This window comes from Ambystoma mexicanum, chromosome 6p (assembly GCF_040938575.1).
Source record: "Ambystoma mexicanum isolate Mex_15411 chromosome 6p, UKY_AmexF1_1, whole genome shotgun sequence".
Lineage (NCBI taxonomy): Eukaryota > Metazoa > Chordata > Amphibia > Caudata > Ambystomatidae > Ambystoma > Ambystoma mexicanum.
Genome location: NC_090935.1, coordinates 1,415,182,424 through 1,415,210,354, shown reverse-complemented (window position 1 = coordinate 1,415,210,354; position 27,931 = coordinate 1,415,182,424). Strand labels below are relative to the sequence as shown.

General features: G+C 46.2%; 1 protein-coding gene across 1 annotated transcript in view; it reads right to left on the bottom strand.

Annotated features, from left to right (window-relative positions):
* Positions 1–26,766, bottom strand: part of HPSE (heparanase) — a 366,331-nt gene extending 339,565 nt beyond the window's left edge. Inside the window, exon 1 of the mRNA XM_069626116.1 lies at positions 26,397–26,766. Coding sequence (XP_069482217.1) covers positions 26,397–26,599 — 203 coding nt within the window. The 5' untranslated portion in view covers positions 26,600–26,766. The remainder of the gene's footprint in view (positions 1–26,396) is intronic.
* Positions 26,767–27,931: the final 1,165 nt, after the last annotated feature.

Genomic DNA, 27,931 nt, shown 5'->3' with positions numbered 1-27,931 from the left:
ATGAAATGGGGTTTGTCCGTCCAATGCATTTCAGACTCCAAAAGTCCTTCATCAGGGGCAACAACTGCCTTCTTCTAACACATCAATGATTTCTGAGAAAAACAAGACTTCCAACGCTTGTTAGTGAACATACTCCGCTCTCCAAACAAGCACCAGAAGTCATGTGGTGACTGGAGGCATGTACCGCAGGGTGACGGTGAAGCAAAGAGTGCAACAGTGGTTGCCGTCTGGTCCAAATACAATAATTATCACAATAGTCATAGATTCATCCACGCTCACACATTGCTTAACATTTACATGGTGGACTGCATCTATTCTTCACAAAGGAACATCCAATCAACTGTAGAATGTAGTTTGGAGCACACAACATTTTACAGAGAACGGGAACTGTTTTTCTATCTGTCATGTTCATTGAGAGATTGAATTATTGGCCACAGTTTTATGAGCTGGTTTCCAGATAATGCCCAGTAGCTTCATTGCAGGTACGAAAGTACTTTTGTAGGCGGTAACCAATCCCAGCTTGTGCGCTTAGAAAATACAGTCCAGTCCAACTCTGCAAGTTTACTTGCACTGGTTCTGGGCTAATGACTTAGCAAATGAATGCTTCCGGTATATCCAGTACTTGCTCAGTAATACATTTTTTCTTGTGTTGTTAAGTGCCAAACGGGGGTCTTCAGACACTGCATTGAATGAATGCTTTGTAGTATGAAATGTTACCTTTTCCTGACACAGTACTTGCACGCACAAAACATTCAATGAGTTTTGAACAAAGTAACACTTCGTGGCAGTTTGAGATACATTAATATAGGAAGTATGAAGACATTGGTGTCCTGTGCAATTATAGTTTTGCAGCTCCTCTTTTTGTGGCATTAATAGCATGAAGAATCAATATGAGGCATCCACTTCTGTACAAAATATCACCACAAAATATTTTGCAACATTTGTGCATACTTGTCATGCTTTCAGACTCACCCAATCACGACCGGGTGATATGCAGGCGGCGGAGAGAAACATGGACCCCTCCCACGATCACCTCTGCTCGATCGTTAGTCGGACGCTACACTCTGAGGCATCCCTGGCGTCGATTTCCACGCCTGCAGTGGGGATTGCCTTGGAGATTGCAAGCGCGGAGGAGATCACCACTCCATACTGCGGTCCCCCGCTCGACGCGATTCATCACGAAGAAGGGGTCATGTGACATGGCTTCCAGGAAACAGGCATCAAATTAACCACTGGATCATGTGACCAAGTGAAAGATCACGTGACCAGGAAACCGTCCCCCGATTGGCCAACGAATCAGGAAGACTGCACTAAAAGGGGCTTGGCCTTTGCACACATTGCTTCTCAGCTGATCTCTCGGCGTTTAGCGGTTTCCTGTGTTTTGAACTTCATGCTTATCGAATTTCTTGGATTTTGGACTTTGTTTTTCTTCTGGATTACCCTCAAATTTTGGCGCTTGGATTTCTTCTGACCTGTATTACTGGATTATCTGAACTTTGAACTGTTTTCCTGGATTGTTTGTGGATTGACCTTTGGGTTTGGCGCTTGATAAACCTTCAGTTACCTCTTGGAACTTTGTCAAGAACTGTGCACCTACAATCAAGCCCTCTCCTCTCCCTTTAGATCCTGTGGTCCCGTTACCCCCTCTGCACTACTCATCTGACCCTTGGGGAAAACTGACTTAGATTCAAGTCACTCATCATTTACCTCCAGGGTAGGTCTTTCTTATTATTTGTTTATGCTTGTTGTGAATACCAAGTAGCCATTAGCTAAACTGGTATTTTCTTTGCAGCCACCCAGGACCTGGAGTTTCCTGTTTTCCCCACCCCTGGCTCCAATAACCGGTCAGCAAGTACTTTGCCCCTCTCTGACTGGTGCTTGGGGACAGAGGTATACTAATCCACGTGGCCCTCAGGATTTGACAGACTGAGAAGCCGTATACCACTGGATTATGGATACCTCCGCCGGGGATCCGGTGGCTGCGCTTGTACAAGCAATCACTGTCTTAAGGGCTGACATGACAGCCGCTAACACGGCTATTCATCAGCGGTTAGATGCCATACAAAGTGAAAGACACGCCTTACCACCAGATGAGGAGTTTGGAGATGCACCCGAACAGGCTGCACCACCTGTAGGGGCAGTGGCACCAGCCCCAGTCTACGTCCCTACCCCATTTCCTTTGGCGGCCCCCGAGAAATTCCAGGGTGACCCACGTAAATTTCGCACTTTCCTAAATCAGTGTAAGCTACATTTTTTATGTCGACCACAGGCCTTCCCTGATTCAACTACTAAGGCAGCCTTCACTTTGTCTCATTTAAGCGGCATTGCCGCTACGTGGGAGAATCCCCTGTTGGAGAATAATAGTCCCGTTTTGTATGATTTTGATAGACTAGTGGCAGAAATGACTAAGGTTTTTGACACACGACATAAAGCGCAAACACGGGACCTCGAATTCCTAGATTTGACCCAAGGAAAAACCACATTAATAGAATACATAACACGCTTCAACCAACTGTCTGTCGAAACTGCCTGGCCAGAAGAAAAAAAAGGCAGTTGTGTTCTATAAAGGTCTCAGCGAACGTTTGAAGGACGCCCTGTCCGTCATACCTACCTTACCTACTCAATACCCTGAATTGGTTGACTTGGTCTTACAAGTTGATGCCCGGGTCAAATGAAAGAAAGACTGAAACAAAGAGAACGAATCCGGTATTTTCCCTAAGCTCGAACTCTACAGAACAAACAAGCGAACCCATGCAAATAGGGGGAATACGTAGTCCCATATCACCCTTAGAGAGAGAATGACGCAGACATGCTAATGCTTGTTTTTACTGCGGAGTGTCAGGTCATTTTGTCAAGGAATGTCCCCGAAGACCCAAACAAAAGACAACGGGTTTTCTGAAGGCTCGTCCTTAGATAAGGGGGCGTGGACGAGCCTACCAGTACAATCGTACATACCCCCTTCATTGTCGGATTCAACCCGGCCTTTGTTTCTTCCGGCACTTTTGTTTTCCTCTGACAACGTTAAACACCAGGTACACTTGGTCATCGATTCAGGGGCAACAGGTAACTACGTTGACAGTGCTTTGGCCGCGTCCCTAAATCTCCCTTTACAAAATAAAAAACATCCAGAACCTGTACAAGCGGTTGATGGTTCTCAGTTGATTTCGGGCCCTATCAGGCAACAGACGGCACCCATAACTCATATTGCAGGACACACACCAGGAAACCCTTAGTTTTGATTTGATAACTACCCCTCAATACGGTATTATCCTTGGTATCCCCTGGTTACGCACACATAATCCGCTCATTAACTGGTCCTTGAGCTCCATTTCTTTCGAATCCTTGTATTGTCAGGAACATTGTTTGTTTTCCCCAGAGCAGGCAATGACGCCAGAACAAGCGCTCGGGGCATTAGCTCATTTATCTTTACAAGAATCACAGATGGGGGTTGACCCTCCTAGGCATGTGGTAGATTCGGTTTCGGCCCAGATACCCTCACAATATCATGACTTCTTGGAAGTGTTTGATAAAAAATCATCTGAACACTTACCCCCGCATCGTCCCTTTGATTGTCCGATAGATCTGGAACCAGGGGTCCCTGTGCCCCACGGACGCATATACTCCCTTTCAGCATCTGAAGACCTGATTCTTAAAGAGTACATACAACATTCTTTACGTTTAGGCCACATCAGACCCTCACAGTCTCCTGCAGCTAGTCCTATTTTCTTTGTACCCAAGAGGGAAGGCGATCTTCGCCCCTGCATTGATTATCGCCGTTTGAACAACATCACGATCAAGAATAGATACCCCATACCCCTTATCACTCCACTACTAGATCGTCTCACACATGCCACTATTTTTACCAAGCTCGATCTGCGAGGAGCGTATAATCTCATACGCATCCGAAAAGGGGATGAATGGAAAACAGCTTTTTGTACCAAATACGGCCTCTTCGAATATACCGTCATGCCCTTTGGGCTATGTAACGCACCCGCAACCTTCCAGAGGTTTATGAATGAAATATTCCACGACATCATAGATAACTATGTGGTGGTATATCTGGATGATATTTTGGTATTTTCTCAATCACACCAAGATCACGTCACTCATGTACGAGAAGTCCTGAATCGGCTGCGCACACACTCCCTTTACGCTAAACCAGAAAAATGCCTATTCCACGCCAAGGAAGTAGACTTCCTAGGTTTTCACATCACGTCTGGCGGTTTGGCTATGAATTCAACCAAGATCCGTGCAGTCGCAGATTGGCCCATTCCACAAAATGTCAAAGAAGTGCAGTCATTCCTTGGCTTCGCCAACTTCTACAGGCGATTCATTGCAGGGTTTTCAGCCTTGGCTTCCCCATTAACTCAATTCACTAGCCCCCGTACCCTGTTTGTTTGGTCCTCTTCTCAATAAGATGCTTTTTCAGCTCTCAAAACGGCTTTTACCACAGCCCCTATTTTACAGCATCCCAATCCAGATCTCCCCTTTATTCTTGAAGCCGATACCTCTTCCTATGCTCTGGGAGCTGTCTTGTCTCAATCATGCCCCTCCACAGGTCTCCTACATCCGGTTGCCTTTCATTCTCGAAAATTCACACAGGCTGAAATCCATTACACAGTCACAGAGAAAAAACTTCTCTCCATTAAAGATGCCTTCCAAGTCTGGCGTCAGCATTTACTTGGGGCAAAACATCAGGTCACGGTTTATACTGACCATCGCAATCTTCAGGATTTGGCCACATTCAAGTGCACCAATAGCCGCCAAGTCCGCTGGCATTTATTCTTTGCAGCATATGACTTTGTCATTAAACACCGACCGGGCATAGCCCACGGCAAAGCGGACGCTCTCTCCCGCATTCCTGGGGGCGTCTCTTTGCCCGTCTTTCCGGAGACACTTCTGGACAGCAAACACATCATCTGTCTCTGTACGCCAACTAAAGACTTACTAACCTTAGTTCGACAATGGGTCAAGTTACATCCAGAACAACTACGGGAGTGGGAGATAGAATTGTATGAAGGCCTACCATATATACAGGGCAGATTATACTTACCAACACCAGATACTCGCTCTATTGCATTAGAATGGTCTCATGATGCTCCCATAAATGGTCATCCCGGCCAGAAGCGCACACTGGCCTTGCTCCAACGTTGGTGTTGGTGGCCTTCCATGAACAAAGATACAATGGCTTATGTGTCTTCCTGTTCGATTTGTGCCCAATGCAAAAACAGAAAAAGGTCGTCCTCTAGGCCTATTACAACCATTGCCTCTCCCAGTTAAACCCTGGCATACAATTACGATGGATTTCGTCACTGACTTACCTAAAGTTAGTGGGTTTGATACTATTTGGGTAGTGATTGATTCCTTCACGAAGATGGCCCGATTCATTCCCTGCACCGGTATACCTACAGCACCTGCCCTGGCTGACCTCTTCTTCCGCCATGTCTTTTGTTTTTTTGGGTTACCTGCTATTGTCATTTCTGATAGGGGCTCCCAGTTTACTTCCCGATTTTGGCAGTCCCTTACGAGACAACTAGGTATTGACACACGCTTCTCGTCCTCCTACCATCCCGAAACTGACGGGCAGACCGAACGTGTCAACCAAACCATGGAGCAATATCTCTGTTGTCTCTCCTTACAACATCAACAATCCTGGCACAAACTACTGCATGTAGCTGAATTTGCTTACAATAATGCACCCCACTCATCCACAGGCTATTCACCTTTTTATTCCTTGTATGGGCAGCATCCTCGCACACTTCCTATTCCAGATGTACCTCCCCTACTCTCTCCTTCTGTTTCCTCATGTGTACAGCATCTCAAAGACATCCATGGCCAGGTCATATTACATCTTCAGGAAGCACAGGCTTCTATGTGTCGGGCTGCTGATAAGAAACGGACTACAGCCCCCACTTATGCAGCTGGGGATCGGGTATGGCTTTCTACCAGACACCTACCTGTACCCGGATGTCGTAAACTGCTTCCTCGCTTCGTGGGGCCGTATCGTATTACCAAAGTCATCAATCCAGTAGCCTACAAGGTTTCCCTGCCAACCACTTGGCGAATACATCCTGTGTTCCACACTTCCCTTCTCAAACCATGTCCTCTCTCCACTCGCATCATTCTACCTCCTTCCCCTGTAATGAAAGGTACTTCTGAAGAGTACAAGGTCAATGATATTCTTGGATCCCGTCTCACGAAGGGCCGTCTTTATTATCTAGTGGACTGGTTGGGTTACGGCCCGGAAGAAAGATCGTGGGAACCTGCTGATCAAGTACATGCCCCACTTCTAGTTGCCCGGTTTCATAAGAACAATCCCCATAGCCCACGAGGACGTGTGCCTTTGAGGGGGGGTTCTGTCATGCTTTCAGACTCACCCAATCACGACCAGGTGATATGCAGGCGGCGGAGAGAAACATGGACCCCTCCCGCGATCACCTCTGCTCGATCGTTAGTCGGACGCTACACTCTGAGGCATCCCTGGCGTCGATTTCCACGCCTGCAGTGGGGATTGCCTTGGAGATTGCAAGCGCGGAGGAGATCACCACTCCATACTGCGGTCCCCCGCTCGACGCGATTCATCACGAAGAAGGGGTCATGTGACATGGCTTCCAGGAAACAGGCATCAAATGAACCACTGGATCATGTGACCAAGTGAAAGATCACGTGACCAGGAAAATGGATCATGTGACCAGGAAACCGTCCCCCGATTGGCCAACGAATCAGGAAGACTGCAATAAAAGGGGCTTGGCCTTTGCACACATTGCTTCTCAGCTGATCTCTCGCCGTTTAGCGGTTTCCTGTGTTTTGAACTTCATGCTTATCGAATTTCTTGGATTTTGGACTTCGTTTTTCTTCTGGATTACCCTCAAATTCTGGCGCTTGGATTTCTTCTGACCTGTATTACTGGATTATCTGAACTTTGAACTGTTTTCCTGGATTGTTTGTGGATTGACCTTTGGGTTTGGCGCTTGATAAACCTTCAGTTACCTCTTGGAACTTTGGATTATCTGAACTTTGAACTGTTTTCCTGGATTGTTTGTGGATTGACCTTTGGATTTGGTGCTTGATAAACCTTCAGTTACCTCTTGGAACTTTGTCAAGAACTGTGCACCTACAATCAAGCCCTCTCCTCTCCCTTTAGATCCCGTGGTCCCGTTATCCCCTCTGCACTACTCATCTGACCCTTGGGGAAAACTCACTTAGATTCAAGTCACTCATCATTTACCTCCAGGGTAGGTCTTTCTTATTTGTTTATGCTTGTTGTGAATACCGAGTAGCCATTAGCTAACCTGGTATTTTCTTTGCAGCCACCCGGGACCTGGAGTTTCCTGTTTTCCCCACCTGTGGCTCCAATAACCGGCCAGCGAGTACTTTGCCCCTCTCTGACTGGTGCTTGGGGACGGAGGTATACTAATCCACGTGGCCCTCAGGATTTGACAATACTGGAACCTTTTGCATTTTGTGTGTGCTAGGCATGACGTTAGTTCCTCTTTGGTGTAAATGTGTTAAAGGGGCTTCTTCATAGAAACATTAGCTTTGCTTGTGCTGTTCATGGTTTTGTAGTGGGTTGCTGCAGTTCCCTGGAACCTCTTTTACCGTGTCATATTAAAGTTTTATTTTAATGTGTCAAAAACAATGCATTTCTTTATACTTCCAGTACTTAAATGTACAGTTCGTTAGGTGAATGCTTCAGCCAGGTCTTTGCATGTCGCAGTGTAATATCTAAATCTTGTACCTCTGCCTTATCACCAAAAATTAGAACAGATAAGATCTTTGCAAGTGGAATATTGGTTTTTGGAGTGGTTTGCCGTTTACCCTGCTGCTTTGTGGTGCAGGTCATGGGGCGATTAAGATTTCAATCAGTTTGCTTTTTTTCCTGCCAAAGATGCACAGTCCTTTCAACATTAAACTGTGATTCAGTACATACTTCATAGAGCCCAGGTGTCTCACAAATCTACTGGACGTTGTGATCTGCTAACAACAAGTATTGAGAAAATTGTGATGTGTCTGCTTTTAGCTCTGCAACAGTAAAAGTCACTTATTTTTATTTTCTTCTTGGAGCTTGAATACCATTTAATTTTGTATCCTGGACATTACCCCATACATTCTTTTTTAAAAAATTAAATGTGATCTGGTTGTCAATTACAACCTTACACAAAGAAAAACTGTTCAAAATCTACATTATAAGCCTACATACATTTCAAATTGTATTACCCGCAAGTTAAAATGACATACATAAAAAAAAGAAAAATAAAAGCATTACATTATACATTATTTCATTTCCTTTGATTACTCCCTCGATAACATATTATACTTAAACACACCAAATGGTAAAATTACCAAGTCATCAAATTAATTTTTGTAATATAGCTTTTAAAAAAAAAAAAATCACAATTATTAAAGCAATCTCAGGACCACTGGCTGCCCTTTCCCAGAAATACTCAGTATTTGAAAATGTTGGCTATAAATCTATTAAACCTCTCAATTCTTAGATCTTCTAATTTTATGTCCGGCTCTACAAGATGTTTTAGCATTTGTAATTCCTTCCCACTATTACAGAGATTGCATACTCCAAAAAGCTCCTCTTGTTTGTATCTCTTTGCCTGAATCTCTTGTGTAAGAATAATGTTCAGTCTAAGCATAGGAATACATTTCTCCAGTACATATCGGGGAACTTGCATAAGTAATTTGGTAATTGATCTAATGGTTTATCAAGCTTAGTGAACCTTCGAAACAGCTTATAAGTATGCATTTTATTGATTGTTAGGCTACTGTCCCATTCAACCAAGACCTTTTTGATCCGTATTTGGTTTATCGTCGGGTCTAAACTTGAACAATGGATTTCACTCAATGCGCAAACTATGAAAACCAGCAAGCACTGTAGATTTCTTAGTAACCATTATCTCACTTAGATCTTCATTTAGGGACTGCTTCAAAGGCGTTGACAATTTGCGATTCATTGATCCCATCTTCCACATATATCAGCCGTTTAAGGCCCTTAGAGCTGCTATCAGCATATTTATAGGAAGATTAAGCACCTTTTTCCAAGTTTGCCTTTCTATACTGACCCAATCAAGTTGTCCAACTAAGGGTTCAACTTCCATGCCATATAAAAGAGCTGGAATAACTAACATTTAATGGCAGAACAGTAAATCTACAATATCTCTTGTGAATTGTGAATTTTATTCATCTGATGGGCAAATTGTATTGTTCTAGTCTTCAATCTGGCCAGAATAAATGTCTTATTTGGTTTAGCCCAAAGTAAAAACCCAAGTATTTCACATTCCTTACATGAATTAGTTTAGAGTAGTTAATAAAATAAGTACATTGATAAGATTTTTCTGCATTCTTATTAAAATAGATTGTCAGATTTATTAACATTAATGACAAGAGGTTGTTCAAAGCATATTTTGCAACTGCATTTATAAGTCTCTGAAGCCCTAGCAGCGTGTGATCGATACAATCATATGGTTTGCGTATGCTAGCCACGTTACCGGTAAGTTATGAATCTTTGGTCTTGCAAGAGAAGCATCAACAAAAAATATCATCTAGGTCTGAGAAGTAGAGTTTGAAAAGACATGGCGCAAGTACACATCCCTGTTGTAACCTATGTTAAGTGGGGATCTCTTTAGTAATAGCGCCCTTTCCATTCAATCTCATCTGAAGTAACCTTTCCTTATGTAAGTGTCTAATTATCACCAGGAGTGCCAGAGGAACACCCCAACTTTTTTAGCTTTTCCCCACGGTATCTGCCGATTGACCATGTCGAATGCATGGGTAAAATCTATCATTGCGACAAAGTGCAGGTGCGTCATTCCACAATGCAGCTTCCCGCAAACAGGCCAGGACAAATCCATTTAGGACTGTCCTGTCTAAAACTTTAGCAGGCATCGTTAAGAAAATGTGCTAATTCGAGCCTTGGTCAGTATGAGAAGCTTTTTTCTATCCACTACAACGGGCCTGGTCAAGCATACCATTGAAAGGAAGTGGGGGGCTGCGGACCGCCCTAGCTTTGCACAATGGGTCTCCGATGTAGATAGGTGTGCGTTTATGGAACTCCGTATTTATACGGATCGGCAATGCCCAGAAAAGGCTGCCAATATCTGGCACAAAAGGGAGGAGGGGAACGGATGAACTACAGCATTTTTAATTATGTAATTGAGAGTTAAAAATGACCAGGCATAAACTTTCAGTACTGCTTTCTAGTAACTGTAGGACTGCGTAATCACAGCAAGTGTAACAGAACTAATTAACGATGGCTCATTGATGGATTGTATGTTATACGTTTAAAATTAATAAAATGTTATGTAAAAAAGAAAGTGTCAATTCCATCAGTGCAGTTTTTCAGTATAAATCTATCCGCAATAATGGACTTAAACCAGCATTTTCTTTAAAAGAAATGATTAGCGTTAAAATGCCAGCGGTCTCATTGGACAGGACTTCAATCTTTTCCACTATGGCATTATTTATAGTTGCTAATAATCCAACTGACGGGTGCCCTCCATTTAAATTTGATGTCAATTGTTGGGTAATAGAAAAACCATCTATCGCAATGTGATCCATTAGCCAAGCTTCTTGCAATATGGTCATAGAATAATTTTCAAACAAATGGGTCTTCCTTCCATATTATTCATGAAACTATTATAGCCTCTTGTGTCCATATCAAGAAGTTTAACTTGACCCCAAGGGTTCCTCCTACTAAAGGCTGGTGCTCCTGTCCCCCAATTTCTTAAACTCCCAATATTTCGCGGAAGCCAGAGCCAGTCAACAAGGGCATCAGGTTTCTTAATGTCATTTGAATTCTCAACATTCACTATCCAATTTCGTTCTGTATTATTTGTACAAGTAATTTTTAAGAGATCATTACGCTCACTAAGCGGCCTTAACCAGTTTAAATCGAGACATGGCTCCCTTACAAAGTCTTTTCCAATACTTTGAGGGATATATGTCGTAGCCCATTTGGTAAATGGCTTCGGTGAACAACATTTTTATAACAATTTTTGAATATATGCACAGTTTTAGTGTGTCCGTATGAAAATCATTAAAAAAGTAGACTGATGCAATATCTTTTAAAGAAAGAAGTCACAGACTTGGGAGTTCGTGAAAGAGTCCCAACATTTTCTTTCTATTCGGGATAACTGGGGCATCGGTCTGGACAATAGGTTCCACAGTTTGTCAATTAGAAAAATTTTCTACAAAATGTTGGATTACAAATCCAGGGCCGGATGTGGATTTTCTTTAGGCATCCCAGATGGTAAGGTGTAGGTATCGAAGACATTTTCTTGAATTTCTGTTATTTTTTCGTCCATTCATAGATCTTTCTTGGGCCGATAGGGTGATAGCTCGCAATGAGGTGTGGGAAATGAATGAAGCGAAGAGGAAGTCAGAATCTTTATGACAAGTGGTACTACGGTTACATCAGAAACACCCTAAGGGGATCCTTTTTAGCTATTACCGACTATGGCGACTGGAGGAATTGGTGAGGGGCAAGTAAAGGTGGTAATTGGCAAGGAGTTGGTGACTGAGCAATAAGGGCACGTGAAGGGTGTGTACACAAGGTAAGGGAAGGGGACCGAGTTAAAGGTTAATGGATTCAAGGGGGCGCTGTTGCGCACAACTTTGATGGCCGCCTGAGAGGAGAGCTCCGGCCCGTAATTGATCCTTTTCATAATTAATCCTTGCTGGCGCCACCGGAGCGCAGGAAAAACACTTTGACTGGAGGTGGAGGGTCTGCAGCACTGGCCATTCAAATCTGGGAAAAAAAGAAAAAACGGACACGGATTCCCGAAATACGGCTCAAGAAACGTGGAGGCGGCCCCGTGTCGCGGCTCCACGCCGAAACCAATATAGCCCGTAGGCGTAAGCCGGCGACAGACCGAGTGGGGGAGGGGCCGCGCGGCGTGCCTCTGCATGGAGGGCCCTGCCGTGACACGGCCGAATTGGCCCGCAGTGGGCTCCATAGTCACCCGCCCAAGCTGGGCGAACCTGCTCTTCCTACTGAAAGCTGCGCCCGGACGGCAGTGGACTGCTGCAGCAGTATCCTAAGCTGCGGCTTGCGGCCCACCGTCCCCACGTCAGAGGGACGCGGATCCACCCACGCCCTGCAGCCGAGTCTGCCTGGGGAGTGCGGGCCCGCGAATCGGCGGGGCCCGCTGTGATTAGCGGTGTGGACCGCTACTGCACGGCATCCGTTGCAGCTGGGACCAACACACACCAACCTCAAGCCAGGACCTGCGACGAAGCCCCTGCACAGACAGCCGGCTGCTTGGATGCCTGCAAACCCAGAAGGCATTATCCTTTTAAATTAAACCCAAGGGGCAATGAACCACTGGACCCAATCTACACCCTGATTCCATACTGTGTTCACAGCCTAGGGGACCCGCCTGGAGAGACCACGCACACCCTTTTGCCGGATCTAGGGGGCCCCCGGCTCGGGAGGTGCCTGCGGCACGGCAGACGAGTGAGGTGCACGCCGCACTGGTCACTGGAACTGGGTAATACCCTGCATACATGGTCATCAACCCCTGCCCACTGCAATAACCCACAGTGGGATACCCACAAGAACATTGGTCTCACTGGAATGTAGAGGCCGGCGGAGCCCTCAAACATTTAGACATTGATCTACTTATCAGCTCTATGGTGCGAACTCCAACATAACCCTGGTACTCCCACTTCTCAACGGCTGAACTTCACAAGCCCGAGCTGGGCAGCAGGCGCGATAGCCATACAACAGAGAACTGTGGAACGTGGGAGAACCCAAGCCACTCGACCCACCATATGGGCCGTCACGAAAAGAAAGGGATGGTCTCCAAGAAAACAGGCCCAATGGACTCCTTTGCCAGCTCCCAGCCGCACGGGTCTAGCACACCACCACCCGGGCCAACGGGCAGCCAACTAGAACCCCCGATGGACGAGAGAGTGGACAAATTGATGTCAATGGTCCAGAATGGCTTTCTTGCGGTCAATAGTAAATTCGACGATATTGGGGCAACAATCAGCTCCCTGAAGACAAGGGTCGATAAGGAGAGCGCACGCATCACTGAGGCGGAAAGCAGGATCAGCACCAATGAGGATTCGATTATACAACACAGCTGTGACATAGCCCAGCTGAAAGGTGACCTCCAAAAAAACCTTAAATAAATGCGAGGACCTGGAATCCCAGTCCAGATGAAATAACATCCGTCTGGTCGGGGTAGCCGAAACCTTTGGCAGAGGATCCATGGAACGCCAAGTGGAAACCCTTTTCAAATCCCTTTTGGGCCCCGACTCCTTCTCAGACCATGTGGAACATGCACACCGTACTCTAGCACCTCCTCCTAGACCTGGGGCACCACCCCGTACGATAATTGCCCGTCTCCTCAGCTATAGGGACAGAGACGATATCCTGAGAATATCCAGGGAAAAAGGCACTTTACTCTACGAGAACAACAGGATACATATATACACGGACTTTGACAAATGTGCAAACACTACGAAGGTCCTATGAACCAGTTAAGAAACAACTGAGACTTCGCCAGATTCCCTACGCGCTCATCTTCCCAGCAAAGATGAGAATCCAGCACGGGCGCATTTCTTTGAAAATCCTACAGAGGCCATGTCATATGTTGAAGCCTCCATCCCTCTACCCCCTCCCCCCGTGACCGGGCAATAAACCAGAATTTGACACCCCAGCCTGCAGAGGAACTGGAGGACCCTGCCGGCTGACGGGCCTTTCTTCACATCGCATTGGTATATAGTTAAAATCCGTGGGCGGCGAAGTGGCCCGAATCACTACTTATTTGTAGTAGGGCCGTGGGCCCCCTTGGTAGGTGGCCACGTGAGTACAACCTTCACCCCCAGGAGACTTCCTAAATTATGGCTCAAGGGATACATCATCTGGTTGGGGTTGATGTGGGTGGGGGTTGGTGGGGAAATCAAGAAAAGGTTATTCCTGGCTATATGCCAGGCCTGTTTGGGGATATTATGACATTAAAATCAGAGTGCTGTTTTGTAGCGGGGTACCCGCACCATTTTGGAATGTGGCAATGCAACAGGCATACGGGCAATCTCAGATACGACTATGTCACAGGCTAACAAAGGCTTAAATATTAAACTACTCTCCTGGAATATCCGAGGGCTTAATAACCCGGTTAAAAAGCGAGGAAGATTGCAGCATATATTGTACGCCATAACCCCCATATTCTTTTTATACAAGAAACACATGCATTGGGGAGTGTTAACACCAAATTCCTGCCACGGTGGGGCCCCCATAGATATTACACAGAATACTCAGCTCAATCTAGGGGAGTACTGACACTCATACATCCCAAGCTGTGTTTCAAACATCACTCTAGTAAGATAGACCCACAGGGTAGATATGCATTGGTATGGGGAGAGATAGCGGGGCACCAGATAATACTGATTAACACGTATGGACCCAATATTTTACTGTACAGTACTGGATATGCTGTCCACATCGGGGGAGGCACAAATAATCTGGGGTGGGGATTTTAACACAATACTCGACCAATCCCTGGATCGATCTTCGGCCGCCCCTAGGGCTCCATCCAAAGCCGCACTGGTTGTGAAACAACTGATGGAACAGACTGACATAATAGATGTGTGGCGTACATTACATCCATATGAGAGGAAATGTACTTTCTACTCATCCGTCCACGATTCCCACTCGCGCATAGATTACTGGCTCATCAGTTCGTCCCTATCTGGAATGGTTTCTAGCTGCGAAATACATCCTTGCACCCTTTCACTCACCGATAACACTTGACATTAACCTGGGTGACAATCCACCTCCAGCTAGAAGATGGAGGATGCCCCCCACGATCCTTAGAGACCCCCATACCTGTGAAGCCCTACATACTGAAATTGGGGAATTTCTGGAATTAAATGAGTTTAGTGAGCACTTACGCTCCCTGTGGGAGGCATTCAAGTTCTGGAATCGGGGGGACCATCCTGGGCAAGTCCACGGGTATGCTGAAATCTGTGCGAAGGGAGCTGGGTATAGCCGAAGCCAAAAATAGGACTCACTACAAACTGAGTATAGCACCACACTTGATAAGGAAACACTGTCGAAAATCCACACTACATTAAAGGAATTTAACGAACTGGCCAACAGGGAAGTCCTATACATGGCTGCCCCAGCTAAAGCCCGTAGATGTGGGGAAAGTAATAAGGCGGGCAAATTCCTGGTCAATATGCTTAGAGCTGATAGACACCATAATCCGATCGCTAGCATACAGACACCTGTCGGGGTAACGGTTGATAAAGAACAAGACATTAATTCCACGTTCGCTGACTTCTACTCCTCCTTATATTCCAATCGGGATGTAAAAACCAAAGAAGACTTTCAGGTATCTGGATGGCCTAGACCTCCCAACATTAACCCCCGAGACACGAAATATACTAGATCAACCTATCACAGTCGAGGAACTTACTGCAGCTATTAAACTCTTGTCCGGTGGCTGGGCTCCCGGTTCAGATGGCCTGAGCTCTGAATTATACAAGGAATTCCAGGATGAATTAGCCCCTCTATTATTGAAGGTATGGGAGGAGGCTATGGACCGGGGTGTCCTCCCAGAGTCGGTGCGCAAAGCAATTATCACAGTCCTCCTGAAACCCCGAAGACCAGCACAAGACATGGCCTCCTATAGACCCCTTTCCTTGATAAACACTGATGCGAAGATCTTCGCTAAAATACTAGCCACCAGACTCCCGCGGTACATGCCAATCCTGGCCCTCCCTGACCAGGCTGGCTTTATACCTACGAGATCCACTGCCCTGAATTTAAGGCACCTTTTTGGCGTAATGGCACAGATCGATCCGATGGCGAAAGCGGCGGTTGTGGCCTTGGACGCCGAAAAGGCCTTCGACTCCGTCTCCTGGACATATCTCTTTCTGGTACACGAGCGGTTTGGTCTCGGCCAATATTTTATTAAATGTGTCTGGCTATTGTATACTCGGCCGTCTGCCAAAGTCCTAACCAATAATACCCTATCCTCCACATTCCTGTTACATAGGGGAACCAGACAGGGCTGTCCCTTCTCACCCATCCTTTTCGCACTTACCATAGAACCAATGGCTGAATATATTCGTAAGAACCACTCACATAGAGGACTCAGGATGACTGGTCCCCCACAGATCATATCACTATATGCGGATGACACCCTATTGTATGTTCGAAACCCACATGAAAATGTGCAGCACATAATGTCAGACATACACGAGTTCTCAGAATATTCTGGATATAAAATCAACGTCCCGAAGTCTGAAATATTTCCTCCGACCTCAAATACGGGTGACTTATCCGAGATAAGGGGCTTTAAGCCCGCTCCTACTCAGGTACGCTATTTGGGACTCATGGTAACCAGAGACAAACAAACGCTATATATACACACAATCACGGTGAACTATTGCTAAATCTGACGACCAAGTTCCAGCTGTGGGCTAGTCTTCCACTGTCTTTGTATAGCCGAGTGGCACTACTTAAAATGGTGGTTCTGCCCAAACTCCTATACTATTTCAACAACATCCCGATTTGGCCCGTTAAACCCTTTTTTACGAAACTCAAGTCACTAGCCTCCTCCTTTATTTGGAATGGGAAGACGGCCAGGCTGGGATGGGCTAAGATGGTGGAACCATATTCACAAGGCGGTATTGCTGCTCCCAATTTCGAACTGTATTATTTAACTGCACAGGCACAATTTGCGAAACACTGGTTCGATCACAAGGACACAGTCCCACATATACCCCTTGAAAAACACGCTGCCCATCCCATGACATACGTTCTGTTATTTTCAACTCCACCAACAAGGACACTGGCCCATTTGCCCCGGTATATACCACCATACACGCCTGGTCCAAGATCTATAAAAGGATTGGTCTGGAAACCCATTACGACCCGGAGGTCCCCCTGTGGAACTTCTCTAGTATCTCCCCAACCTTTGACAAGGCCCTTCAGCAATCTTGGGACCCTAATAGGCTTTTCAAAATGCGGGACATGTTCCGGGATGGCACGTTCTGCGACCTTACAGACTTTATTGATGCGGTGGGAAGGGGCCAGCTTAAACGCTTCCAGTTCCATCGGATGAGGGCTGCTTTTGCTGCTAGATGGCCAACATTCCCAATGGAACCCCAGACGCAGGAGTGTATTAGAGCTGTGGTATCCACAGATGGTCATGGCAAGGGGGTCTCGAGGCTATTCTCCTTGGTGCAGACACACTCCACTTCACGTAATACAATTAAAAAGACCTGGGAGTGCGACATGGGCACCCTGATTGACGACATCAGATGGTCCCGTTACTGCCAACTCACCAAATTTCTTTCGATGAACTCTGGGCTCCGATTGATACAATTTAAAATCTTAAATCAGTTGCATTATACCCCAGCTAAACTTGCTAAATTTGTGGAAAATTGTTCAGGGTCTTGTCCAAAATGTAAGGCCCCTAATGCTGGAGCGTACCATATGTATTGGTCATGTGGAATTCTGGCGGGAGGTGGCGAGGCTCCTTGGAGGAAATAACGTCGGTCCCGGAGACTGTCTCCTTTGAAGTATTTGTTTGGGGACATTGGTAAAGTGAAGGAAACCACCAGACGACTATTCAATATCTCCTATATTGTTGCCAAACGATGTATCCTGAAATGTTGGAAATCCACAGCTGGTCCAATTTCCTGAAAGATTTATGTATGGTAAATGATGATGAGGAACTCTGTGCTGTCGGTCCCGACACCCTGTCGTCCCAAAGACATATGGACACTGTTGCGCCTATACTTGTGTAATTTCACATCTGACGTAGATGTAACGCCTACATCCTCGACCCGATTTGCGATATTTGCTTGTCCGCTATATGCACATGTGTAACAGAACTATGCTCAAACCACAATGCAATGTTTATTTAAACGGTCTTGCTATGAAGCTGCTCTCTCAATAAATAAAAGGTGTTTTTTAAAAAAAAGGTTAATGGATTGAGCAAAAAGGGAAAAGAGGTCTGAAAGTTATTGTAAGAACAGGAGGCGTCAAGAGTGTGGAGCAAGGGAAGGGTGATGGGTTTGTAAAATAGGGTAAGACAGAATTTTATTGTTAATTATGAAACAATAATGGAAAAGCTGAACCATTGTCATTTGCCTCCATCTCAAATCAAGACTAAGACTGATCAACCTTCTCCAATAAATCAAAGTCACCTTAAAAACTAACTAGCTGACTCACCAGGTCGTGATAGGCAACCTCACAAATCAAGCTAGCCACTCTAGCACCTGCCTCACCAAATCATGATAGGCAATCTCATAGAGGCATCTGCAACAATCAATATCTTTCTCAATGTGATATCAAATGTACGGTAAACAAGACCATCATACTCACTAGCGTTAGAAGGTAGGAAGTTGGAGAGGGCTGGAAGAAAAGACTGGATGAGTGTAAAAATCCCACCAAAAAATATTTTCAAAAAAGAATGTACAAAAAAAAAAAAAAAAAAAAAGAAAAAAAATAATTGGAGAAAAAGGTTTTCAAAAATGTTTTTTTTTTAAAAAAAAGACACCTATTGCTGCCCTATGGCCTTTTTGTCAAAAATGTATAATAGGATTTAATGCTTCAAAAGGAATTAAATGTCCTTTTGACGTAATGGTGCTCAGCATACAGCCAATCCAGAATAAGGGGTCTGCTCTTAGGCCCTTGGGCTGTGAGCTGAAGTGCCTAGGAGGGGAAAAACAAGATTCCTCAAGCAGCTCAAAATGCAGCTCAAAATGAAAGAAGCTTTGCTCAAAATAATTTCTAAATAGCAAGGGTCCAGCGTAAGGCTTGAAATCTCCAGGGAAATATTTAGAAGTGGGTTGAACCCTTCCACCTGGGAAACCTTTTCTGCTCTTCATCTCAGACCAGCCATTTGCATCTGACCGCATCTTCCTGCCAGATCCATCGCCCAGAACAGCAATGGCAGGGCCTGAACTTACTCTGTTATATACGCTCTGTGCCATCCCTATTCTCTAGCCTTCCACGCCTACTGTCTGTCCTTCATCGGTTTCTAGGGATTTTGCCAACAATTGCATTTTTGCTGACAGCACCGTTCTCTTGCAAAGACTAGCCAAGGACATGGTTGTGATGCTGGATATGCATTGGAGGGACAGGGCCTCCTTATCCTTGTCCTTTAGTGCCTTTTTATCGTGTGTTCTGTCGTGTTTTCCATGCAGCAGTTCATGTGGGACTCCTGGCGGTGCAGCTCTCTCTCTTTTGGTTTGGTGAACAGACCCGTGGGATACCCTTACGGGACCCATGGGTGGGGGTACAACCCTGTGCCCCGAGTGTATGTTTTTGGGCACCTATGGATGGCCCGCAGAGCAGGGTATGGGCTGGTGGCAGTGCCATGCTGACTGACAGGTGCGCTGAGTATCCTCCATTTTAGGATCCCCAGGCCCTGCCATTGGAATCAGTTGATTCCTGATGGAAAACAAGATGGTCCCTGTGGCCTCTTGCTTTCTATTACCTATTACCTTGTTTTCCCAAAGTCCTCGGAAGCCCTGACTCTGTCCCTCCCCACTTCCCCCTGACTGGCTGTTGGGTGGAAGTTCCATATATGGTGTTGTTGTGAAGTCCAGTCCAGACTGACTGGAGCCTTCCCAGTGACTGTATGTTGTGGGTACGCCCTGTGGGTGGGACCTGGGTGAATGGAGTGTGTGACCAATATGCACTTCTTGTTGTGGCTATCTGGTTTCTGGTATGAGAGACAGACTGAGACAGCCCTGCCCGAAACTGGCCTGAATGCAGTGTGTAGTGTTGAATGGCTGGGTACTTGTCCCAATCCACATTCCTTGTTGTGAGTGTCTGAGAGGGAGGAGTATGACCTGAATGCACAGTGTGCCCGATTGGCTGACTGACTGCATGAATGCCCTTCTGTATGATTGGCTGCTGAGAGTGACCCAGCAGTGTGGATGAGAGACAGGATAGTATATCTGGGGACCTCTCACCACTGGAAATTGTTCAGAAGCTGTGTCTACACTTGAAGAGTAACTGGAACTGCTGATCCTCGACGCCCAGCTGGAAGACGAAGACTTGGTGTTGCATTTGCTTCAACCTGATCTGAAAGCTGCCGAACTCATTAAGGACTGATCCGAGAGAGGACCTGGTAAGGCACCCTCTTTCCGTGCTCCGAGGGACCATCAAGCACCGCTAACCTTTGCCGAAGCTCCCTGGAAGTCAGACCCTCGAAAGGCTGCCGACCCAAGACGGGACCGCTGAGAACGAAGCAAAGCACCAGGACTTCGATGCTGTCGAAGTCCATTTCCGTCGACCAGGGTTCGCCGGTTTGTGTAACCGCTGGAGGCCCGTCGAAGTTGTGCTGCCCAGCCGTGGGGACCACTTGATGCAGTTCCGCCGACGACCGGTGCCGCCCGCTCCTTTGCCTAAGACCATTTGAATCCAAGGACTCCCTTGTCCGCAACGTCGACCGCTTTGTCCTGCCGGAGAAAGTTGAGGATGACCAACACGCCGAGGAGAATCCGCCGGTGGGTTTCCCGCCACCTGAAGGCCACAAAGACTTCGACGACTCGATGACCTTGTTGGGCCACAGTTCTTCTGAAACTCTTTGCGGTCCCCGCACACCTCATCCTCGCAGGAGGTCGCTGACGAGCACCGCATGGATCGACATCAGGGTCTCAGCACCCCTTAACTTCTCAACGCCACCAAGTTCACCATCTTCGACGCCTCTCGACGATCTGTGGCTCCTGCTTTAAAGGGAGTCACTCAAGAAGGATCCTTCGACGCGTCTTCGAAGAACTCTACTCCACCAGGTACATTGGGGGAGGATAAAACCTTAATAGGAGGAAATACGGCTATTGCACAATGGGCTTGTGCTATATATCTTTATTTTATAGGTTGCCCAGGGGGGGTCGGGGGGAATCTCCACACAGAACTGTGTCGATCGGTAGTAGAGGCCGGTATTCTGCCTATTGTTTCAACCATCTTACGTTCCTTCCTATCTCTATTGCTAGTTTCCTCGTTATTGATCTGTGTGACATTTTAACCGTACAGTTGATGCACTTTAATGAGATTTGATAACATTGGTGGTACCACTTTAGAATTGTATATATTTATCATTGTTGATTTCTGAGAACAAAGTGCGTTATTGTGATCGTGTACATACCTTTGAATATTAATTATATAAAGACTGTTTTCAGTAATACAGTGTGTGGACATTCCTTTGTGGGGGCTCAGGCACTACACTGTACTTAAGAACCAGCCTGCATTACCTCCTGAGAAACTAGGCCTGTATTGCTCGACTACGTTACCAATAATAGAGAATCTTGGCTGGGGTCCTCTGTGCCTCTCCTCTACCATATAGAGAGCGGAAGTACAGACACCCCCCTCCAGTCTTTACAATGGTCCTGTCCTTAAGAGGCCACTAAGGATTTTGCCAACAATTGGATTTTTAACTGAAAAGCATCGTTCACACAGTATAGACAAGGACATGGTGCTGTACTTCAGCAGCCATTAGGAAATCTGTCAACAATTGTAATTTTAGCTGACATCCTCGTTCACATACACAGCATGGACAAGGACATGGCTATGTCCTTCATAAAAGAACTACAGAAGGCCTGCATTTTGTAGTTCTCAGTATTCACTGCTGTCTTGGTTTTGTGTTTTGCGAGTACATTGGCTTCCTTCCTGCCTACATAGCGGTTAACGGACATTGTTCACACAATCAAAAATTGCTGTACGAGGCTCAAGGTCATTGCCTCAAAGCCCATACTTTTAGAAAAAACGAATGTACTTCATCACAACATGGAAAAGCAAATTTTGCGGCTCATATTTCACTAAATATGAAAGTGTTTACAATGTGCTGTGCATTATAGCAAGGTGGTCAGCTTTTCACTCAATATTAAACAGTTTCCATCAGTGTAGAAGCATGGCTAATATGGCCAGACATAGAAAATATATTTCAGTTCCTTATTTTTCTTAATTACCTGTTAAGAAATTCTTGCTCATATGGGTTTAGAGTAACTCTGCACATTTATTAATATTATGGTATTTATTATTGAGCGTGGACCTAGCTTTGAGAAGCAACTGAGCACTTTACAGAGAGGTATACAACAATACAGATACATAACAGAGCGCTTTACAACAGAACAGATATACAGAGGGGGTAGGATACAGAGGAGGGGTACAGCTGTACTGGGTGGCAGGGAGGAGAGGGGCGGGCGGCGTCTAACTAGTCAGATGGCACGAGGGCAGACGTGATGGCCTAGGTGTTAAGGAGGAGACTCTCCTTGTAGAGGTGGGTCTTCAGCTCTTTTCTGAATTGTAGGAACGTTGGGGCAGGTCTGATGCTGATAATTAGATTTGTAAATCATTTACACAATGTGCATTGTGGGGGAGGGGGAAGAGGGCAGGATGCCAAGTGAGGGTCTTATGATGTGGCGGTTGTATAGTGAGGGTGGCAGGTATGGGTTTTGTGTTGTAGACTGAGGAGGCAGGAAGCCAGGCATGTTTCATTGGCCATGCATGCTCATGTTTGGCCCTGAAAGTGATGCCAGGCCCCCTGGGTCAGCAATGGCTTCCATCTACCAATGAATAACTGCCTTAATGACCACTTTAGATTGGTCAAAATCAAAAGACGGCCTTGGATGGGGTGAGAGGAGATGTAGCCTGCTGTCAAATTGCAAACTGGGAAAAGATGAAATTACAGCTTTCCCATTTCACTAATTATACTGTTCTGTGAAATAATGTTAGTATGCTTGGGTTCTGGAGAGGTTCCTTGGGTCCAGGTCTCTAGGTAACCACAAACATAACAGAAAGACATGTTGCAGTATAAAAGGAAAGTAATGTGAATAATGTCTGCAATATAAACACTTGAGAATGTGTGTGAGGAGGAGAAGTTTGGATTGAGTTCACTAGTTCTGGAAGTTGGGTCCGCTGCACTGTGGGCAGTGGAGCAACACCATTGAGCTGACTAGGCTTCAGTCTCCTCCCCCCCACCCCCCCAACATGTTGGGCTATGTTGACTCGACCTGGCTGACCCACAGCATTCATATGCATACATTTTTAGGCAATTGAAACTGTGATGTATGGTTAGTAGTTGCATGTTAGGAGAGTGATTGGACAGGAGACCGCTTATTCTCACAGCGGTCCTTAAGTGGGAGCTTTCAGACTTCAAGGAGAGAGTGAACTGCTTATTATAATGAAGCTGCACTAGAATAGTTTCATTAGAATTCGTAAAGGAGTTAGATGCTCCCCCACACAAATAAGTTTACCCCTCCCCAACAGTCTCCGAAACGTAGCGCCTCTCACAACATTTGAAGGGTTAGCCTGCTGAAATGTAGGTTTCGTTTTGCCCCGGGTTGTGGGTTTGAACCACTGCACCTGAAAAATACACTTGCCCACCAGGCTAAATGTTGCCAGTCCTCCCCTGACTGCAGAGGCAGGCTGCGTGCAGCACCACCACCACACAATGTGTGGTCTCAATGCCACACACAAGGAGTTACTGAGAATGCCTCCCGCCCAATCAGTTACGATGGATTTAGTGAACTCGCAGTCATGTACTGGGGACTGAAACCAGAAACTACTGTGTAACTTAGTTCCACCAGAAAGCGGGTATTGCATCTTTGTAAAAATCAGGCCGAAACAAGCATTTGGCAAACACATACACTTCATATATCAATTTTCAAACAGCTACAACACCGACTGAACCTTCTGAGTAGTTGGGGGCCTCAGACTCCCAAAAAACCCAAGATGGAGGCTGGGAGTTGAGCCAACTACTTAAGATTCTGAAAGCTATTGAAAACCGAACTGTTTAAGATGGAGACCATTCAACCCTAACTACACACCAACTGAAGAATTCTGGGTTGGGGTAACCACCACACAGCAGGTCGGTTTTAAGTGCCACTACAGAGTAGTTGCAGCTTTGCCCCCAAACAAGACAGTTTCTCCTCATTGATACCACAGTTCCCATCTCAGGGCCTTATTATCAACTTGGCGCAGTGAAGGTGCTAAGCAGCACGATTCACTGCGCCAAAAGAGGACGCCCAGGCTCCACTACTATTCTCAAGTGGGCCTGGGCGTCCTCGTAGAGCACGACAGTGATCTGTGCGGATTGCGCCTGTTTTTAGTTCTAACGGGCGCAATCCAATCTCGGAAGCATTTTTGTAAAATAACAGCATATTCGTTATTTTCCAAAAATGCTGCTGAGAACAACGATGAACACGTTCCTATACACCAAAGTGAGCAGCTTCAACATTGCAGGATGTTGAAGCTGCTTGCTTTGGTGTACATGAAAGTGTCCATATACAACACACGGGTGTATATGAACACTTTCATTTACACCAAACAAGGCTTCTTGTGGCACTCCTCCAGTTTAACGGGTACCGTATATGAGTGCTAGTTTAGCGCACATATTAAACTGGCGGAGTACCACAAGAATAGGCTTCCAAAAAGCCAGTTTACGAATGTGGCGGTTGCTAGGTTGGTTTCCAACCCATCCCAGCAACCGCCACATGTATTCCGAAAGTGGTGCATTTCTTCCGACTTTGGAGGAATGCGCCACCTTCAGAATAGGTCTTAAGTACTGAAAAGGTTGTTAATCCTTTTACATCGTTTTTGGCACTTAACACCTGGATAAGAGAACAGGGCCCTCAGTCACCTTATCAAACCCATCTGTAAATCAATGGGCCAACTCCAAGCCAGTGCGTTACTTTACAAATTTATAACGCGCTCTTCAGAACCCGGAGGCATATGGGCGCGACAAGAACAATCAAACATAGAAACACGGAGCTCAGCTTATGGGAAACTGGGGGGGCGTGATTATCATAGAGGCAGCTAGCAGGTTAGTGCTGGAAATGGAGAAAAAAATACTCTGGGAATGGGCATCAGTGCCAGCCTTAGTGGCAGCAGCGCCCCGGGCAGAAAAGACAATTTGGTGCCCCCATCCCCAATCAAACACAGGTGCAGCAGGAGGAGTGGAGGAGCCAAATGTCTTTTTGTGGTGGGAGAAGTGTCATTTTAAAATTAAATGTGCTTGCACGAGAGGATGCATTTAACAATAGGGTGCTGTGGCACCCTACTTAGATGATTATCGCCCCACTCCTGTGCAGGAGCAGGGTGGTAATCATCTCAATAGGGTGCCACCACCCTATTGTTGTTAAGTGCGCCCGCGAGCGCATTTAATTTCAAAATGACACTTCAACCACTCCAGCTCAGGGTAGCCTGTGAAAGGCTTCCTCGAGCTGGCGCACTGGGAGCCAATGGTGCCACGGGCATTCGCCAAGACCACGTCCATCAAGGCCTGCCCTAAGGCCGGCTCTGATGGGCGTGGCCCTGGCATGTAGCGAAAAAACCCCGTCTCTTCATGGAACCCATGGCTGACTATTTGCATAAAAGCAAAAAACATTTTGGGAACAAAAGAAAGCACACCTTTTTCATTTTAAATAATAGGTCTGTGCTAGTGAGCCAGCAAAACATCCTTCTGGCTTAGTAATAGAAGTTGTGCTATGCGTTTTATAGCGGTCACAACAATACTTAACAAAGAGATATTAGTCTGTAAATTGTAAGAGATATATAGAAACGTGGACAGCATCTAAACGGGGCGTGGGACTTTCTCCAGGCTGTTCCTGCATTCGGTCTAGTGTGCCTGCGGTCTCTTCTAGCTGGACTGCCCCTCTCCTCGGTGAGAGCTCCGCTTGGGAACAGCCCGGCGAGCTTTCTGTGGCAGACTTTGCCGGAAGGAGCTCCTTCCCAGCCCTTTCCTGCGCTGGGCCAGGCAAAACAATTACTTATTTCCTTGAACCGGGCTTTAACCCAATCCTTGCCCATGTATTCCGTACCAACTTTTGATTTTCAATAAGAAACATGAATTTGCTTCCCAAATATGAGCAAGTAACTGAGCGAAGTATAGGAGGCCATCCTGTGGTGGTGTAAAGAAAGAATTAAGCCGGGTTCATTCCACCCAATATTGTTTTTTTTCCGTTAAGTGATTTGTATGGGAATGTTTTCCGGCAGTCTTTACACTTTTTTTCTTTTTTAGGATCCATCCCCCCAGCCCACTCCGTGTAGTTTATACACAGATATGCATGAACGTTATATTTTCATTTGCTTTCATACCTGGTTGACACTATAATAAGAAATATTCATACAAAATAAGGTTTTGAAAAAAAAAAAAAATTAAAAAACAACCCTGTCCCTCCCCCTAAAATTACGCCCATGGGAAGATCGCAGGAGCAGTCTATCAACCTGTTGAGCTACCTTCACAGCTACATTCAACATCAGTCGTGGCGTGCCCCTGGATATTATCCATTCACAGTGCCTTACCGACCGGCAGTGTTTATAGCCCAACATGGGGGCTTATTTCCCGTTTTCCAAAACGCACAACTGAGTGGACCCTGGGTGTGGGGAGAGGGCACTGCCCCCGCCACTTACTTACCCCAAAAAGGCGATGTACTTGGGGTCTGCGGCCAGACTGGCATCGATGGTCACTGACAGGAACCTGGGGTCGACTCGGTGGATCTCCTCCAGCGCTACCTTCAACTCCACAACTTGCCTCGCTGAGGAAGCCCAGGCGGCAGCGCGCAGAGTCAGGACCAGCAGGGGCATCACCCACGGCCATGAGGAGAAGGCGCCCCTCATCTCTGGGGCACCGCACAGCCGCTGCTCATACCCCGCTGAGAAGAGACCCGTTTGCTGAGCAGAGGCGGGTTCCCTCTGAGGAGAGACTCTGGCAGCCGCCTTCCAGTCAGGGCGCCGTGCGGAGGATGCTCACCGGCGGAGACTCCACTCTAAGGCGCCGCTTCCTCTATGGAAGCGAAACCAACACAGGAACCTGGCGGCGCTACGCACACGGCGGAGGGGGTCGGGGGCTCCGCCCAGGTGCAGGGGGGAGAGCTGTGTGGGGAGGAAGTGGTGTACACTCCCCGTGAACCAATGCCACGCACATTGGTGTCAGTGTGAGCAACGGAGACCGGTAGGTGCAAGCCTACACGGTTTCAGGTGTCAACAAAAGAAAAAAAATACAAAAGCGATGTTCCCGTGCGACTTTTTTTTCGTTTGGACCTGGACGAACCCTACCTCGCAACAGCATGCTGGGACTTGGAGTCCAATGCGAACAACGAGAAAACACTACAGGCGCCAGCATGCTGGGACTTGGAGTCCAATGCGAACAACGAGAAAACACTACAGGCGCCGGAATGCAAAGTGAAAAGGCAAACCTGGATCGTGATATCATTCATGACATGGAACTGCTAACTTACCCTCATACTAATGTGACTCAACGGTAAAATAAAAGTATTAGTGGCGCAAAATGTCATCCTTGAGTCTTACATTTGCATCTGGGTGATACAGTGATGTGACATATTTGAAGGAGTCTCGAAGAGCCTTAACGTGAGTAGTCCCACTCTGCCCAAAGTGGTACCCAGGCTCGTACGCGTTTTTTTTAAAAAAAAACATCACCTTTCCTGGCTTCCAGCCTTCTGACATTCATTTTAAACAGCCCTTATTCCCTAGTACACTACCCTTATTTTTGAAAAATGTCTCACCTCGAAGGAGACAACCAGCCAAATCTGTATCCTGTCTTATTGACTTCGCACCACAGAAGTCATTGTTTCACACAAGCATCTTCTGAATGAATGAAATGTGAAAACATGCATGCATTATCCGCACAGATTTCGTGTCAACAGGTTAACGCATCATGGAACAGTGAGCGTTAAAAACATGGGCTTTCTGGTGCTACTTTCCTCTTCACAGTGAGCTGTGACTTGACAGAGTAAGACGCTCTATTGTCATCATCAGAAGTGGCATTACCTAAAATAACATTACAAGGAGTGTTATCAGTCTTCGATACTCTATGGCATCACTGGTGGTGACATTAAAATAAGTTTTCACGTTTAAGCCAAGAGACAACTTTGTTGTGTGCAATATATGAATGGCCACTGTTATTAATATGCGTAACAGGTGAGGGGGCAC